We start from the raw sequence: 19,234 nt of genomic DNA on the forward strand, positions 1-19,234 counted from the left end.
GTGAACTGCCCAATATAGATATGGAGGAACTGAACTCAGGTCCTCCAAAGCACAAGTGCTGGGCTAGAAAGATGGCTCAGCAGTTAAAAATACTTGCTGTTCTTACAGAGGACCTAAGGTCAATTCCGAGCATCCATATGGCAGTTCACAAATGTCTGTTAACTCCAGTCCCAGTGGCATCAACACCCTCTTCAGACTTCCAGGAGCATTAGGCATGCACGTTACACATGCATACACATAGGCAAAACACTCATACATAAAATAAAAATAAATCTGAATTTTTTCTCATTAATGGTTTTAGTAAGAACAAAGCCACAATGATATAGAAAACCTAAATTTATTTGTTAACTATTACAAAGACAAAAACATCAAGAGTACTTTGCAGACTTCATTCCAGATTACTTATTATGTTACAGAAAGCTAAGAGGGCAGACAGTCAAGGACCTAAGCTGGGAGAATGTAACAGAGCAACTAGGGAATGAGGAGGAGGCAGAAGCTAGCACAGAAGGATCATGTCCTGGCAAGGTGTGGCTGAGGTGTTCTCCAGAGGTGACCTAGAGTCAGCCTGAAGTAAAGGGCCCATGCCTCTGCTCCCTCTGAGGCCTGTATCTCTCTCCTCGGCGTCTTTCTCACCCAGTCTATACAGTGAGCTCTGTAAATTTCACCTCGTACGCCTTCTGGCTGACAGATGTGCGCACTGCAAAGGCCTATGCAGAAGACACCTAGACCCGGGAAGTTTGAGGTAAATGAGTACCACAAATACCCACTCAGTTCATTCACCTTTGTTGACAGAGGTCTCAGTCTCTTCTGCTGGTGACAGCTTGCTGTCTCTTATAGTCTGTCTTGCAAAGTAAGTTTTGGAGAAGAAAAAAGCCTTTCACCAGCCCCACTCTGGACTGGAAGAGGTACCAAGTTCTTGCTTACTGTTATGAGAGAATCTGAAAGACAAAAGGTTTACACTTGTTATTATTAATAGCCATTGTTTAGTGTAGCCTTGTAGGGTTCCAGACTGTTTCTCAGGCCTTGCAATAAGCCCTCCAGGCAGCCATTATCACTCCACTTTACAGATGAGAAAACCAAGGAATGGTTAAGCTATATATGCGCCACATCCTGATGGTAGTGTGCACATACATGTCACTGCTGGAGCTATGATTGCATGATATTCTGTACCCTATCTCATGTATCTAGAGGTCCATTATTTTGAAATCAGTAATGGTTACATGAACATTTTTGTCCTTGTTCAGGTTTTAAAAGCACATACAATCTTAAATGATTAAAATTACATTTGTTTAGAAATCAGGTCAACTACTTAGATGAGCATGAATACAATTTATGAATGTAGTATTTGACATTGAGCAGAAAGGATAAACTGAACAGAAAACAAACTAGCAGTTCATTAGAGTATTCATAGCAATTTCACCATTAAAAAGACTCCAAGAATCCCAGTGTATAACCATTGGTGGCATATCAATTGAATTTCTCATGATGGCTGCAAACAGAATGATAATCTCTCAGCAGCCAATCTTTCAAAGAAATATGGGAAAGTCAGATTATACAAAATACTGTCTTCGAGGCCAATAATACACTTACAAATGACAGCTACTGGAAAAAAAAAAACAAAAACAAAAACAAAAAAAAACCCTATGAAGACTGCGATGAGGGTTGGCTCAGAGGGCTGCTCTTCCAGAGGTCCTGAATTCTCAGCAACCACATGATGGCTCACAACCATCTATAACGAGATCCAGTGCTCCCTTCTGGCCTGCAGGCAGAACACTAGCTACATAATCTTTTCTCTTGGTTTTTCGAGACAGGGTTTCTCTGTGTAGCTTTGGAGCCTGTCCTGGCACTCACTCCACAGACCAAGCTAGAACTCAGAGATCCATCTGCCTCTGCCTACCAAGTGCTAGGATTAAAGGCATGAGATGAGACATAAATACTAGAAGAAAACAGAGAACCAATGTTATAATTCATAGTTTTACAACTACAATAATTTGTAAACACTGGAATTAAAAAAACCCAAAACTTTATTTTATGTGTATGGGCGTTTGCCTGCATGGATGTGTAGACAGATGTGCATTCGGTGCCTGTGGAGGCTGGAAGAGAGCATCGGCTCCTCCTGGAATGGACTTAACAGATGTCTGTGAGTTGCAATGTGGGTCCTCTGCAAAAGCAGCAAGTGCTGCTGACCAATGAGCCATATCTGCAGCCCAAACACTGGGGTTTTAAAGGCTGGCTTCTAAACAGAACAAGGGTAGCAGAGTGAAAAGTTCAAATTCCCAAGTCAATAAAAAGATAATCTTACGGTTCAGAATGAAATCTACACCAGAACAAAGCAAGGGACAAAGGGAATTTTCCCCTCCCCAGAGCTGAGGCCTACTGAACTGAAGGGGTGGAGTGTGCTAGGCAAGTGCTCTGACACTGCGTCACAATCACAGCAGGGACAGTGAAGGTACTCAGAGCACAACTGGACAACTGATGATGGCATGGCAGCGTCAAGTCAAACTATACACATTTGTCTTGTCTTGCTTTAATAAAATAAAAGGACCCAGACAACACTGGCTAAAAGGCTGGGAAACAGTCAGTATTTAGAAGGAAGGACCACATTATTACAGGGAAAAGGGAATAACAATTTTTTTTTTTTGGTTTTTTTCGAGACAGGGTTTCTCTGTGGCTTTGGAGGCTGTCCTGGAACTAGCTCTTGTAGACCAGGCTGGCCTCGAACTCACAGAGATCCGCCTGCCTCTACCTCCCAAGTGCTGGGATTAAAGGCATGCGCCACCAACGCCCGGCAAAGAAATGAGCCTTGAGAGCTTTTTTTTTTTTTTTTTGGTTTTTCGAGACAAGGTTTCTCTGTTGCTCTTGTAGACCAGGTTGGTCTGGAACTCACAGAGATCCTCCTGCCTCTGCCTCCTGAGTGCTGGGATTAAAGGCGTGCACCACCAACGCCTGGGGAATAACAATTTTACAAAGAAAAATTTTGCAGATAGTAAGAAAGAATTCTGTAGCTGCTAGTCCTTGACCTTCAATTATCTAACAAAGGACAGCCTAACTATTCACACCGGGAAAAGGCAACACATTTCTCAGGGTTTGCAGAGTAGTAAATACTCAAGGACAAACTTAAGACCAAGTTTACCAGAATGTTCCAGGAAAAAACTGGCAGAGGCCAGTATGTAAACCATGAAGGGCAGTCAGGAAAGAACTCAGGGAAACAGTGGCTCTGGACAAATCAGCCTCGAACACTACGGTACATAGGACATCTATCCCCTATTGCTCCCAGAAAGAGAGGCAGCAATACAGGATTATAATGTCTTAAGCTCAGTTTGGAATTACATTACTTCCTCCCTGAATTGAAAGCAGTAAGGTGCAACAAACCATGAACAGGGCTCAACTAACACAAATAGAAAAAGTGACTCAAGGAGCAGACCAAGACATGCTTAGGCTGTCACTCCTACACGAGTCAACAGAGAGGTCTGTTCCCAACAGATGGCGTCCATCAACTGCTACTCTCATAAATTCACTTATTCTTTGTCATACATGTACTTTACCATCCTAGTGTAGTGCTTGGTAGATATTAAACCCATACTACAATGTTCACAAACTTTTGATTTCTTAGGGGAAAGAAAAGTAATTTTCATTAACTAGAGATGATGGCGACATTTTTTTCAAACTGCTAACCTTACAGAGTTCATTCATTATACAGAGTTCTCTTAAATTGTGAATTAAAACCATACAGTCATTTCACAGGATTTTCATGTGCTGTGACAAAGGAGAGAATAAGCTACTCACTGTTTAGCAGTATAAATCTTCAGTGATCAACATCTGCATCTTCAAACTGTCCAGCAACAGTTGGTGTGGTATCTACCTCCATGCCATCTGAACAAAAAGGCAGATTTAACAAGGATGTCAGTGTCCTCTAGTGGCAAGAATTAACATTTTAAAAATTGGGCATGATAGCGCCTATCTTTAGTTTCACCCCTTTTCAGGCAGAGACAGATAGAACTATGAGTTTAAGACCAATTTAGTCTGTGTAGTAAGTTCCATGCCAGCCAAAGCTATATGTGAGACCCAATCTCAAAATATAAAATAAAAATAACAGGATTTAAAAACAGGCTCTCATGCAGTTAAGGCTGTCCTCAGTTCCTGACCTCAGTTCCTCCCTGCTAGAATTGCAGGGATGTACCATGCCAGGCTATCTCATGCCTCCATTTCACACGTTCTATTTTGAAAACTAAATTACCCAGAGAGAGACTGAAAAGAAAATGCTCCAGTGGATTTAGGTCAAGTAAAATCAGTCCAAAATTTAACATTTACTTAACATTATAAATTGGTAACATCACACAACTCCCAGAAATTCTAGGTAGGAATCAATTTATGTCTTTCCTTTGTTTTTACTTTTTAAAATTTCTTGGACAATGTTTTGCTATGTACCCTAGGCTGGTTCAAACTCACAGTATAGTCCAGGCTCACCTCCCAAGTGCTAGGATGTCTGCTAGTAGGAATTTTCAAATGTAGTAGGCATCAACTGTTCATTCTTTAGAGAACTGTATGAAGTATTTACTGTTAGACATTATTTAAAGGCATTTGGCATTATACTCAAAAAGCCCAAGACACAGCATAGCGGAAAAAAGAAATTTTATCTCCCCTTTATTGTCATCTCACTGAAAAGGTGAAGGCTGGAGAGATGGTTCAGCAGGTAAAAACACTAGCTGCTTTTTCAGGTGGCCCAAGTTCGGTTCTCAGCACCCACATGGCAGATCACAACTGTCTGTAATTTCAGTGCCAGGGGATCTGACACCCCTGCCTGGCTTCCAAGGACACTAACCACAACTGGTGCACAGACATACATGCAGGTAAAATCACATGCACGCTCGCGCCGCACGCACACACACACACACATTTTTAAAAAGGTGTGAGAGGAGGACAGAGGAAAACGGTGCTCTAAAAAGAAATGTCTACAGTTGCTTTCTTTACTTTGTCACTCTTGACTCACCCCTCAACTCTTTGCCACAAAGTTCTGCCAAAAGCCCCCCTGGCACCCTATCAACTAGATATGTAATATTGCAAACTGGGATAAGACGACCACTTGAGTTTACTAGTCTGAGACCAGCATTGGCAATATAGTAAGACACAATTCTTGCCCCCAACCCCAAATAGACCAGAATTCCAAGAACCCTGGGCCAATATGCTATATGCATGGAGACAGCAATCTTAGCATTATGGGAAATCTAAGTATACCAATAGAAAAAAAACTAAAAAAGGCCACTTCAAGAATATCCTGCAATCATTAAAAATGCCAAGGGTTATGATGTTACCAGAGCATAAAATAGTAGTATATATTAAACACATATAAAATGCAAGAAGTGTGCCGGGTGGTACTAGTGCAGGTCTTTAATCCCAGCACTTGGGAGGCAGACAGGCAAATCTCTGTGAGTTCAAGGCCACCCTGGTCTATAGAGCAAGTTCCAGGACAGGCTCCAAAGCTACTCAGAGAAACCCTGTCTTAAAAAAAACCAAAAATCCAAACAAACAAACAAACAAACAAACAAACAAAAAATGCAAGAAGTGCTTTATGACAGTGGCAGGCATATTTTTATATAATGGCTCATTTAGTCCTCTTACCACTTATCAGTAGTCTGGTCACAACCAATGCAATCATTCTGTGCCTCAGCTGTCTAATGTGTAAGATGGGGATCATAAATTTATTCAACAGAGTTCTTAGAATAATTAAATGAGTAAATATATATAAATGTTAAATCCAGGAGTGGCACATAATCAGCTTGAGGTTAGAAGGTACAGTACTGCCAATACCTGGGGTAAACAACGTCATCCCTTCAGAGCCAAAACTGAATAATGGAGGCTGGGGAAATGACTCAGCAAGCCAAAGTGATAGCTGTGCAAGCTCGATAACCTGAGCTGCCCTAGTCCTGGGAATCCATGTAGAGCTGGATTCTAGCACTCCTACAGTGCTACAGATGGAAGTGGGAGGCACAGATGGGAGAATCACACCCAAGATTAAAGGCCATAAAGCCCAGAACAGCAAAGTTTGCAGAACAGCAAAGAGACCCTGTCTCCCAGAAGCTGCCTTCTGATAGTAACACATGCACCATCCCATGTGCATCTTAAGTAATAAAAAAAAGCTAGAAAGGAGCCTATTGCTGAAGACACCACATCCCCGAGTGATAGAACACAGAGAAATCAAGCTGACACCAATCTGGCAGTATCTCTCTGGCTAGTTCTAAGGTGCTATCCACATTAACGTGGGAGAGAAGAAATGGATGTCTTACCCAGCTGTAACCGAGAGCTACACTAATAAATGGCCTGGCAAGACAGGCCCCTGGTGCAACAATGGCATGAATGTTAAAGGAGACCACACTCTATGAATGGATTTTGACCTGTTCCACAAATGGAATAATGCCTAGTACCATTAACTGGACCAACATTGTGGATGGGCCAGTCATAGGCCCTAGGGATGTCTTACTATTATGCTACTATATAGACACAGTCCATTTTCTCCTTCCACCATACAGTGTCTGGAGAGCACCTTTACCTGCTGAGCATCTTGCTGGCCCTAGAACATTTGTATAGTTGACACAGTTTGGGAGGCAAGGGTGAACAGGACACAAAACAACAAAAACATTCCCATTCTAGTAATTCTACATTTGCTTCCTAGGCTTTTATGTTAATTGTGATATTTCATTGCCTTCCAGTTTAAGATTTCCCTTATAGTTGTTTACTTACCCCAAAGAGAGAGAACTCACCTTCATAATCTCTTACTGAATCTTCTGTCCGGACTCCTGCCATGTTATATTGGCTGCTCACAGACTGAGAAAGCATTCCTTCTAACCTCTCCAATGTGGCTTGCCCTTCTGCTGTTAAATGGGATAGTCCTTCTTCATAGGTATAAAATGTAGGGATGTCCCCCTGTCCTTGTTCTAAACAAACAGAAAGCTTTTTTTAAGCTATTACACAACAGTTGGGGAGGAAAATCCAAAATGATAAACAATAATGCATTTGCCTAAGCTATACAGGCTCCTAGAAGGACTTCCAAAATTTACTGAATAGGTATAAAAGAGTTCAAAGAAGAAAAGAAAAAGAAAAAACATCCCTACCCTCTAAGCTGAGAAAACATTTAAGAGATAATAAACTAGTGAGTATCAGTTCCCAGAGAATGGACTTGTCTAAGGTCTAGAAGGAAAAAAGAATGTTTCTAAAATCAATGAATCCTTTATTATTCCAAAGGTGGGAATTTTACAAGTAAATACAAATTAATTTGACACTGCAGGGATTTTCTCTTTCTTTGTTTTTGTTTTTTGTTTTTTTTTTTTCGAGACAGGGTTTCTCTGTATTGTCTTGGAGACTGTCCTGGAACTCACTCTGTAGACCAGGCTGATCTCGAACTCACAGAGATCCGCCTGTCTCTGCCTCCCAAGTGCTGGGATTAAAGGTGTGCGCCACCAACGCCTGGCAAGATTTTCAATTAACAAATGTTCCTTTTAAAACAAATCAGAAAATCTAAAAAATATAAAAAGGACAAAATATAAAATCACTTAAAAAAATCTCTAAGAAGTGAACACACACTTATGTATGTGAAAACAATCCCAGAAACGGGTAGTCTCAGGATAGGAACTGGATTCATATGTAGGAAAAGACTTTAGATACTTATAACGGTGTGCATAAGACCAGAGGGGAAATGCTAATAGAACATTTTGTGCCTCTGGCTACAAGCCTACCAGGTGAGTGAATGCATCTTGGCCTAGGAAAGCAAGGGGAAATATTTATAGATATAAATGAAGTATGATTCTGGAGAAAAGAAAATTATATTGTCCATAAGCTGTTTTAAGAAATATGTGAATAAAGAGATCAACAGGACTCTGCAGAGATGACTCTCACTTAAGCTGTTCTTGCAGGGGACTGGGGTGTGGTTACCAGCACCCAGCTGGCAGTTAAACTGTAATTCTAGTTCTGGGGGTTCCCACATCCTTTTCTGGCCTCTGAGGGCACCAGCCATACATGTGCTGCACATACATAAACTCAAGGAAAACACCCATTGATATAAAATAAAAAATAATTTTGAAGAGATACATATGAACAGACTTCTAAATGGGTAGGTGGAGTGGGGGCAGCCAGCTCAGCCTAAAGTACGTTCTTGACTACCCACTTTCTAGCTATTAATTTTCTTTCCTATTTGTTTCAATTATCCAGCCCCTAGCCCTAATATTGTTGGAGCTTGGGAAATACATTTATTCCTCAATTTGTCTACTGAAAGGGCCTAGGCATAAAGTGAGCCAATGTATCATCCCCTTTATTTATCACCATCTTACATTGTTACTTTATGGAGATACAAAAAACTAAAATAGTGTAACTACATGCTTAAAATGAAACACCAAAACCAACACTTAAGAGCAATGTCACTCACCATGTGCTTCCACATCGTACTCTTCTCCATCATAATCATCAGAGTCTTCATCCTCAGGGTCTGGATGCAAGGCCTGGCATTCACACATTGCAGTGAACATTGCCTCCACTGAGCAAAGACATTAAATTGTAACTAATATTTTTTTCCAGTGCATCACCAAGTTTTAGAATAAATAATCATCAGTGCAAACAAATTTAAAAGCAGACAAAAGGTTTACTAGAGTAACAATATTTATAAAATTTTGCAAAGTTCAAATAAAAATTGATCATGAAAAGTGCAGTCTATTCCAAAAGTCACAAAGTAAAAGTTCAAAACATTACTGAGATCTCTTCATGGGAGGTTAGATTTAAGAAAACAGGCCAAGCCAGATGTTGTAGCTTACACTTTTGATCCCAGCACTCAGGAGGCAAAAGCATATAGATTTCTGTGAGTTTGAGGCCAGCCTGGTCTACACAGCAAGTTCTAGGACAGCCAGAACTACACAGAGAGCCTGACCGGGGGGGGCAAAAGAAAAAGAGAGACAGACAGAGAGAGAGAGAGAGAGAGAGAGAGAGAGAGAGAGAGAGAGAGAGAGAGAGAGAGAGAGAGAGAGAGAGAGAGAGAGAGAGAAGGTCAGAGTATTGGTCACACTGTCGGTTAGGATAATGTTCCCGTCACATGACAGGGTACTTTTCATCAGTCTCAGCATTTCCAGCTTTGGAAGTACTTCCCACAGGTGACATTCAGTGAGCAACATCAGTCAATAACACTAACCAGAATCCTCCTTGCATAAAACAGACCAGGTGCCACGCTGTCCACAATATTTTTACTATAGTCACACATTTTGACATTAGTAAGTAACCACTCTCAATGACTTTAAGGAGGCCAAAATGAAGATAAGGCAATAGGAAGGAGGTAACCACAGGTAACCACAATGAAGGTATGTGTGTTATCAGTGGGAGAGGAGAACATAAAGACAAAATATCGTATTATAGAACTCACATGCTGACTTATCACTGGGCACAAATCTAAATTCAGTAATGGGTTCAACATCATCACCGTCTTCCTCATCTTCATCAGAAAGAGATTCTTTTGATTCTTCTATAAAAGGAATAAAAATAATCATTTTAGACATTAAAGGTTTTTGAAGGATTTACTTACGTGTGTCTCCATAAGCTTACGTGCTCAATATGTATGCAGGAGCCAGAAGAGGGCATTAGAATGCCCTGGACTGGGGTTAGAAGCAGTGGTAGTTCACACCTTTAATTCTAGCACTTGGAAGGCAAAGGCAGGCGGATCTCAGAGTTCAAGGCCAGTCTGGTCTACAAATTGAGTTCTAGGACAGTCAGAGCTGTTACACAGAGAAATCCTGTCTCAAAAAAACAAAAAAATACATAAAACAAGAAAAATAAGAAAAATTAGGAAATGTATTGGTATATCTAAATACTGCAATTCAATTTTTTGCTGCTGGTTACTTCAGAGTTGGGAAAGGTTTTGGGGCTGAGCTCAGCAACAAAGCACTTGTAACACACCAATACAGCACCACTTGTAACACACCAATACAGCACCACTTGTAACACACCAATACAGCACCACTTGTAACACACCAATACAGCACCACTTGTAACACACCAATACAGCACCACTTGTAACACACCAATACAGCACCACTTGTAACACACCAATACAGCACCATTCAAACGAGACTATTTCAAGTTCATGAAAGTTAATCCACCAACAGATAAATCAATAGTCTGTAGATATAACAAAAACATTCAAAGACAATTAGCTGAAAATAACAGCTTACTGGTAGAGTAGTCATTTTGCATAGTAGGCCCTGGGTTTAAGGCCTTGCACTGGAAAAATGAACAGTGCTACATATGTATCAACACAGATACATTTTTTCCAAAAGAGCTGGATGAAAAGCTAGTTGCAGAATGCATAATACCATTTAATTAAAATCTTAAACCATTACATTGGTTGGAGGCATATTCAGTAAAAGTTAAAAGCAGATATAGGAGGTCTAGAGAATTGACTCAGTGGTTAAAAGCACTTGTTACTCTGGCAGAGAACACAGGCTCATTTAACCATATAGCAGCTCTCAACTGTCTGTAACTCTAGTGCCAGAGGATCCGCCTCCTTCTTCTTGACCTTGACAGGCACCAGGCACACATGGAATGCACAAACATACATGCAGGTAAAACACCATATACATAAAATAATAATAAAAAAAGCACATGTAGGAAGCATACAAACTACCTTTACAACACTATTTAACTTGAGTAAGACAGTAGAGGATGAAATGGGGTTCCACACAAAACAGCTTTCAAACTGGGCATAGTGGCATACACCTATTAATTCTAGTAAACAGAGGCTGAGGCAGGTAGAGCTTTGTGTGTTCAAGACCAGTATGGTCTATACAATGAGTAAAAGAGATCCTGCTTCCTCCCCACAAAAGGGGCAGCTTTCAACAGCATTTACTTAGTTTCCCTTAAAAGTTTATAGTAACTAGGGAAATGTGAGAGACTTTATACTGGATACTAAATATTAAAAAATTATTCTAGCCAGGTGGTGGTGGTACACACCTTTGATCCCAGCAATCAGGAGGTAGAGGCAGGCAAATCTCTTGAATTAGAGGTCAGCCTGGTCTACAGAATGAGTTGTAAGACAGGTAGGACTACAGAGAGAAATTGTCTCCCTGCCCCAGCAAAAAAAGTTATATGTAAGCTGGGCGTTGGTGGCGCACGCCTTTAATCCCAGCACTCGGGAGGCAGAGGCAGGCGGATCTCTGTGAGTTCGAGGCCAGCCTGGTCTACAGAGTGAGTTCCAGGACAGCCTCCAAAGCCACAGAGAAACCCTGTCTCGAAAAACCAAAAAAAAAAAAAAAAAAAAAAAAGTTATATGTAGGGGTGAGCCCACAATACTGCCCACGCCCCCATGGACAAGGGTACGGGGGACAGGTGGTTAAGTGTACTGTTTTCCCCATTGCATTGGTTCCTTTTCAGCTGATGTCAGAAGTGGGATTCGAACCCACACCTCCAGGTTCACCAGCTGAAAAGGAACCAATGCAATGGGGAAAGCAGTATTTTTATTAACAGGAGAAAGCATTTACACACAAGCTGGAAAAATGAGAAACATGGCCGGCTTCCAAGAGAGAAGCTTTTGCTTTTCTTTCCTTTATATACCACCTGTCCTGTACTCCTTTGGGGCGTGGACAGTATTGTATGCTCACCCCTGCAATTATACTTTTTTATGTTTGAACCACTTTATTATGAAAAAACTTTATTATGACCCCACCAAAGAGCAAACATGTTTGCTGAGATTAGCAAACTTAATACAAATTAAGGGCTGGTGAGGTGGTTCTGCTTACAATAGTGAGTTTGATCCCTAGAGCCTATTTTAAAGGAGGAAAGAACCAAATTCAAAGTTTTTTCTGGCTTCCACATGCACACACAAATTGAGTTTGACGTGGTGGAACATGCCTATAGTCTCAGCTACTCAGGAGGGTAATGGAGGAACATTCAAAGTTAGATAACTGTGGCATTTTAGCAAGACCATCTCAAAACAAAAAATTTAAAAGGGGTGGGCAGGGTTGGGTAGAGGAGGCTGGGGATGCAACTCAGGAGTAGAGTGCTTGTCTAGCATGTTCCAAGCCCTGGACTCAACCCTTAGCTAGGGCAAGGAAGAAAAGAAAAAACCTTTACATTTAAAGCTAGCATTAAAAATAATCATCCATGCAGATGAAGATAAAGTGGAGAAACACTTGTTAACACAGGAAATGTACTTGCAGGGGGTGTGTCAGTTTTTCATCACTGTGACAACATACTGAGCAGTCAACAGAAAGAAGGAAGGACTGATTTCAGCTCCTGGTGTCAGGGGCTGACCATGGGCAGCTGGGTCCATGTTAGGGAACTGAATCACGGCAGAGAGGGTCAGATGGAGTAGTCTTCCCTCACGGCAGCCAGGAAGCAGAGTGTAGGAACAGCGAGGGCAGGGGAAGTGAGGGGGATGAGGGAGAGTGAAAACACCCACCCTAACAGTCTTCTTCCTTCGTCCCCACTTGTTCCATCTGGGTACCCAGACTACTGATGCTGATATGCACATCTGGGTACCCTCAACTCCCTTAGTGAAATGTCTCTGGAGATACCTGTATACCGTCACAGATACACACACAAGTGCATTTTACTAGTATCTTTGAGTTTTCTCCATCCGGTAAGGTTGACAAGGTAAACACGGGGCATCCACTAATGCAGTACTTATTTAATGTAAGTTCAGTGCAGAATAGTATGAAAATACTGAAAGCGAGGCCCTGGTTTAAACCTCAGTATGAACAAAACCCAGCAGTACTCAGGCTCCCAACAGTCATTAAAGGGTTAGTCAGCAGTCTGTGGTGCTTCTGGGAGTCAGTAGACTCTTTAAGAGATGAGGCCATGTGGAAAGTGAGACTAACATAATCCTCTAGAGTTGTTTTTTTAAATGAAACTGAGACTCATGAGAAAATGACTCAACACCGCAAGTGAGGCAGAGTACTTACTAGGGGTGATTTATACTTTTATCTAGTATTACCGAATCCCTACCTCACTGGACTTTTGCTGGACAAGTAAAAGTTGGGGCATCATGCAGCAACATTTATTTTGGTTTTGGTGGTAGAGCTTGAACTCAGGACTTCACATATGCTAAACACACAACACACTACTGAGTCACACCGCTAGCTCCAACACATCATCGGTGTTTGGACTGACTAACAAGAGTGCTTTTAAACGGGACAGTGGTGGCACACATCTGTAATCCCAGCACTCGGGAGGGAGAGGCAGGTGGATCTCAGTGAGTACAAGGCTAGCCTGGTCTACAAGGAGAGTTCCAGGACAGCGAGGGCTGTTACACTGAGAAATCCTGTCTCAAAAAAACCAGAGAGAGAGAGGAGAGAGAGAGAGAGAGAGAGAGAGAGAGAGAGAGAGAGAGAGAGAGAGAGAGAGAGAGAGAGAGAGAGAGAGAGAGAGAGAGAGAGAGAGAGAGAGAGAGAACTTTTAAAGTTTTACATTTTAAACAACACCTAATTTTCCTACTTACTGCTATGGTTAGGGTCTTAAGTAATCTCAAAGACCCGAATAGTAAAAGGTTTAGTCACCAGCCTGTGGTGCTAGTGGACATTAAAATCTGCAGGAGGTGAGGCCATGCAGAAAGTTAGATCACTGGAGGCTTATCCTGAAGGGGCAAATGCAAACTCTAAGCCCTCTAAGTTTTGCTTTCTGGCTGTCATAAGATGAACAAATCTATTCATTACCTTAAAGTCTCCTCAACCATGTGCTCTTACCATGACATGCTGTGGCAACACAGGTTCAAAGACACGGCCAGGGGGGAGGGCACGGGAGGAGGGGAGGGAATGGGAGAGGGACCTGGAACTGACTTGTGAAGCAACCTCGTTTCTTATCTAAATTTAAACTGGAAAATAAAAAAAAAATAAAAATAAAAAAGACACGGCCAAATGAGTATTGACTGAAACCCGTGATTTACAAGTCAAAATAAGTCCTCCCCTTATTAAAATGATGGCCTAAGATCTATTGTCATAGCAATAGTACACTGATTAACAGTTATAAAACCACAGTCGCATTTACTTGGTGTTATGGTTGAGTTATAAAACGTTAGTATGATATTATGCAATGTGGATCAACAGATTAAAATTTGCATTATCAAAGACTGCTTTTTACAGACTGGTAAAGTGGCACCCCTAAAGTGTCAGCATCTGGGAGGATGAGGACAGTTACCCAAGTCCAGGAGTTCAGAGATAACCTAAACAACCTGTAAGACTTCATCTCAAAACAACAAGCAAACAAACACTGCCTTTAAAATATACTTTGCACCCACAGTTAAACACTAAACTGAACCCAAGGAACCCAGTGACAGAGAGAGAGGAGCGATGAGCAAATTGGCAAAGAATGGGCTGGCAAAACCAGCAGAGACAGCTGATCTGAACAGGGGAGAGCTCTTGGACCCCAGACTGACAGCTGGGAGGCCAGCATGGGACTGATCCAGACGCCCTGAATGTGAGAGTCAGTGAGGAGGCCTGGGCTACCTATGGGGCCCTGGGCAGTGGATCAGTGTTTATCCCTGGCACACAAACAGACATCGTGTGTCCATAACACAAAGAGGGATGCTCTCTCAGCCTGGACTCTTAGGGGAGTGCCTGGACCCTGCCCTGAGTGAAATGACAGACTCTGGATATCCCCTATGTGGAAGGAAGTAGGGATAGGTGGGAGGCTGGGGGATTGTGGGGGGGTGCGGGAGGAGGGGAGGGAGAGGGAACTGGGATTGACATGTAAAACAAGCTATTTAAAATTAAAATAAAAAAATATACTTTGCTATCAGAGTAAGGACTACATTACATTACACCATACATACCTCCAAATTTGGCATTCACCATAACATATAAATGCTCTCGAGGATAAGCATTTGGGTCCCTGGAGACCGCATGTAAACTAATCGTGGGGTATTCCAGTGAGAATCCTAATCCAGAACCATCTAACCAAGACAGGCGGCTGAAAAACATGGTTTAGGCACATTATTTTTAAAAATTAAATCCTAATATTCCAAAATTTATAAAGGTTCAACTAGGACACTTTTATGCATGGAAAGAAATTCAAATTTATTGACAATATTAGAAATACTCCTTAAAAGAAGAAAACTTTGTAACAAGAACTGAATTTTTTCTTTTGTTTTTTTTCCTCTAGCTAGAAATTCTCAGATTTGAGAGACAAGTCATCTGTGTTTATTTTTCCTCTATGTGTATGTGCATGTGGGTACTGGTGGAGAGCGTCAGATCCCCTGGAGCTGAAGTTAGGGAGACTGACGACGCTCCGTGCGAGTACTGGTAATCTAGCTCTGGTCCTCTGAAAGAACATGTGCTCTTGACAGCTCTTGGCCCCTTCCCTGTGCTTGTCTGTTGTGCTCATTCTTGTTTATTTAGAATGTCTCCTTTATCCTTTTTGCTGTGCAGCTCTTTTCACCTAGTCAAGTCCCCAATAACTCCATGAGAACTCCTTTTTACAAGGACCACTTCTGTTCCAAACTGCACTCGTGCTTGGTAACACACATTAGCACTAAGTATGCTAATGAGCCATGTTTGTACTCCGTTACTTCCATCCTTTACCTAACATTCTTCAAAAGGTTAGCACAGTTCTCAGTAGGTAAGCATGCAAGATAACTGGCCATCAACCTTTCCACTCCTCGTACGTTAAATGATGTACACACAAAACAGATGTGATTACAATCACAATTCAAAAAAATTATTATTGCCTTAGGAGACAAGGTAAAAGTTCCCATTTATTACCAGCTTTAAGAAAAAAAAACTATAGGGGCTGGAGACACAGCTCAGTGGTTCGATTCCAAGCACCCACATTCCAAGCTCACAATGATCTGTAATTCTAGCTGCAGGAGATCTGACACCCTCTCCTGGCCTCCACAGGCACCTGAAACACACATGATATACAGACATACATTCAGGCAAAACACCATGCAAATAAAATAACATTTTTAAAATCAAAGAAAACCAGCCAGGCGGTGGTGGCGCACGCCTTTAATCCTAGCACTCGGGAGGCAGAGGCAGGAGGATCTCTGTGAGTTCGAGGCCAGCCTGGTCTACAGAGTGCCAGGATAGGCTCCAAAGCCACAGAGAAACCCTGTCTCGAAAAACCAAAAAAAAAAAAAAAAAAAGTCACTGTCCAAGGTAAGAAAAACCAACAACAAAAATACACAACCAGAGAGTCAATAACTCCTTTAGGCAGGAACGACAGCAGGGCATTCTAAAATCATTCATGGTCAGTTTAAGAGGACACTAAATTTTATGCCTCAGGAACTCACTATCACCAAGTAAATCAATGTCTAACCTAACCTAAGTACATAACACAATCCTCAGCAAAAGCATGACCAAAAGCAAAGGTATGTGTTAGATTATGGTGATAAACATACAACTCTATAAGCATAGTAAGATTTTTTTTGGGGGGGGGGCATGTTTTGAGACAGTGTCTCTGAGTAGCCCTGGTTGTGCTGGAAGTCACTCTGTAGACCAAGCTGGTCCATCCAGCTATACTATTTAATGGTATACTTAAAAATTAAAAGCAAGAAAAGATGCAGTTATTGAAAAGAATTCCACACATTAGGCTTATTTGGAAAAAATAAATAAAAAGAGGGTTAAGGGGATAAACTTTAAATAGCAAAGTGATGAAAGTTTGAGGAATTGCTGGGCGGGGGTGACACATACCTTTAATCCCAGCACTCGGGAGGCAGAGGCAGGTCAGTCTCTATGAGTTCAAGGCCAGCATGTTCTACAGAGCAAGTGAGTTCCAGGACAGCTAGGGCTGTTACACAAAGAAGCCCTGTCTCAGGGGAAAAAATAGTTTGAGGAATTATTTCATCCCTACTGCTTCTAAAGGACCAGATTTCTTATGTAACTGTGTGCTGCATGAATCCTCCCTTCCCACCCACAGCTCTTCTTTAATGTGGGAATGAAACCGTGCTCATGGGTACCGAGAAGAGACATATCAAACTATGTTTCCTTTCTCACTTCCAAAAATCTCTTGACGGAACCACAATTTAGAATGGAACACTCCAGATTTACCCACCCAAAACAATTTCAAATATTCAGAGCCATAAAGCCTTTATTAACTCCACCGGGCAGTAGAAAAGTTAGCATCTAAATCAAATCAGTACCTAGCAAAGTATGGCCTTTGGTTTAAAGGCTGAAATCATTCTCTAGCCCCTAAGGATGACAGCATGTTGTCTCTGCACAGTGTTCCTATGAGCTCTGAGAGGCTCATAAAGAAATGGATTTGGCACTTGCAAGTAATACTTATTTGACTTGAGTTCTAATTCTATTTTGTCTCTTCTCACATATTCTAGAAGTACTCCAAAACAAAGATATATAATTAACTATGACCAATCATTAAAAATAAGTGTCATAAATGCTTTCATAAATGCAAGGACAAGAACTAAAAGAGTAGGAAACACAAGTTGGGAAATGTTTTGTTAAACTTTGATACTTATGAATAAGAACAAGCAGAGTCTTTTACCTTTGATGAAGGGTTAAAAACAGCACAGGAAAATAAAAGAGACCCTGAACTTGGGTTGGCTTAATTGGTTTAAAATTATTTTTGGAATGAGACGCAAAGAAGCCATTGTTTCTAAGCTCAAAGTACGTTTTTTTTGTTTGTTTGTTTGTTTGTTTTGGTTTTTTGAGATGGGGTTCCTCTGTGTAGCTTTGGAGCCTGTCCTGGAACTCACTCTGTAGATGAGGCTGGCCTGAGATCTGCCTGCCTCTGCCTCCTGAGTGCTGGGATCAAAGGTGTGCACCACCACCCATTGGAAGACACATTTCTAATCTGGATCTTGAGGCAGAAAGACTGTAATACAGATCTTAAAGTGGGAGTCCAGCTGAGAGACCCAGCCTTGTGGACTGGAGAACTTCTGGCTTCTTGGACTTTCCATTCATTGACAGCCATTGTTGGAGTAGCTGGACCATACCTGGAAGTTATTCTAATACATATTCATTCTCATTCTCACTGCCCCCCCCCCCCCGTGGTGACAATCAACTGACAGTGAAATAAGGGAACTAGCCTGGATTTTCCAGTCAGGCCCGAAATTATACCACGAGCTCCTAAAAGCCAAGGATGTTCTCCGTGGAGGACAAACGAAATACAGCAAAAGGCAAGTCAGACACTCTGAAGGACAGGAAGAGTGGGGGGAGTGGTGAGTGTGTGTGTGTGTGTGTATTCCAGTGACATATCTACCTTATTGTGAAAGTACAAAGCGCTGCAGATAGTCAAATAAAAGTAAGATTCCTTCCAGGACCTGCGCACATCCAGGAGTCGGATTCGGCTGGATGACCCCATCCTGCGTGGGCCCGAAGATGCTCCCACCCACACCTAGAGCAGAAAATTCCATGCTCATTAACCAAAGGTCCTAAACCCTTCACAATCTACACTGAACTCGCATATCTTACGCAGGAAAAAACATGTAGCTCACAAGATTATTCAGAAAGTCAGGCACATGGAAAACTAACAGAGGCTCTGCAAACTCAAAACTCTAAACGTGATCACGCGCCAGGCTCCAGAAGGCAGGCCGGTAAAAAGCACCAGTCGTTAAGGAGAAACACCGTCTAGAGAACAGAGCCAGGTGGGATCGGGAGAGGGGATCCCTCTCAACCACCATACTTGCAGCGTCGCTCCCCGTGCCCCGCAGCAGCCCCGAGGTCGTCCCTGAGGGAGGAAGGAGCCCCCGATGGAGGCCAGCGTCGGAGCCCGGGGACCCTACCTCTCCGCAATGTAAAGGGTCCCGGAGCCGAGACCCTTCCCGTTCAGCACAGCCTCGGTGTCAGGCTGCTGCAGCCGGAGCCCGTCTTCCGCGGCAGGCGGCGGGAAGCTTTTGAGGAAGCTCATTGCGGGTGAAATCTTAGCTCCGCACGATCCTAGACGCCGAGCAACACAAGCCCAGGGCCCGGAAGCAGTAGCGCTATCCCGGAAGAACAACTTCCTCCCCCGGCTGGGTCCGGCGAGCCGTTGACCATAGAGATTGGACGGTCTAGACGCACCGGAGGTCCGTGACGACCCGGCTGGCTTTTGTCACGTGATACTGGTCTTCACCCACCCCCCGGCCCCGCCCCGTTCCTCTGAGGAGGCTTAAGAATAACAGTGCCTTCGCTGTGGTTCTGCTTCAAGGTCGTCGCAGCAAACCCCTGAGAGAGTATGCTTGAGGAATGCTATGCCTTCCAAAACAAAACCGGGAACGGGCCCAGGAGAACGCACAGGAGATAGAATCCACACGCGTCCGGAGGTCAGAAGTGCCCCG

The 19,234-nt window shown here is 42.4% G+C and overlaps 1 protein-coding gene across 1 annotated transcript; it reads right to left on the reverse strand.

Annotated features, from left to right (window-relative positions):
- Positions 1-321: 321 nt before the first annotated feature.
- Clns1a (chloride nucleotide-sensitive channel 1A) lies at positions 322-18,942 on the reverse strand. The gene is made up of 7 exons (XM_005073948.4): positions 18,701-18,942; positions 14,795-14,931; positions 9,398-9,496; positions 8,417-8,524; positions 6,759-6,932; positions 3,787-3,873; positions 322-938 (listed from the first exon to the last, which is right to left on the reverse strand). The coding sequence occupies exons 1-6, from the start codon at positions 18,823-18,825 to the stop codon at positions 3,806-3,808; spliced, it is 711 nt and encodes a 236-aa protein (XP_005074005.1). The 5' UTR covers positions 18,826-18,942; the 3' UTR covers positions 322-938; positions 3,787-3,805.
- Between the last annotated feature and the right edge of the window lie 292 nt (positions 18,943-19,234).

Source organism: Mesocricetus auratus, unplaced genomic scaffold, assembly GCF_017639785.1.
Source record: "Mesocricetus auratus isolate SY011 unplaced genomic scaffold, BCM_Maur_2.0 Super-Scaffold_4256, whole genome shotgun sequence".
NCBI classification, from domain to species: Eukaryota; Metazoa; Chordata; class Mammalia; order Rodentia; family Cricetidae; genus Mesocricetus; species Mesocricetus auratus.

What these genes read in the sequence shown, in the direction of transcription:
- Clns1a (XM_005073948.4), bottom strand. Translation starts at nt 18,825, where the DNA reads ATGAGCTTCCTCAAAAGCTTCCCGCCGCCTGCCGCGGAAGACGGGCTC. An exon ending in GCCCAGTGATAAGTCAGCAT is followed by an intron (nt 8,525 to 9,397) that starts GTGAGTTCTATA and finishes GTCTTTGCTCAG; the next exon opens with TGGAGGCAATGTTCACTGCA. An exon ending in GTACGATGTGGAAGCACATG is followed by an intron (nt 6,933 to 8,416) that starts GTGAGTGACATT and finishes CTGTTTGTTTAG; the next exon opens with AACAAGGACAGGGGGACATC.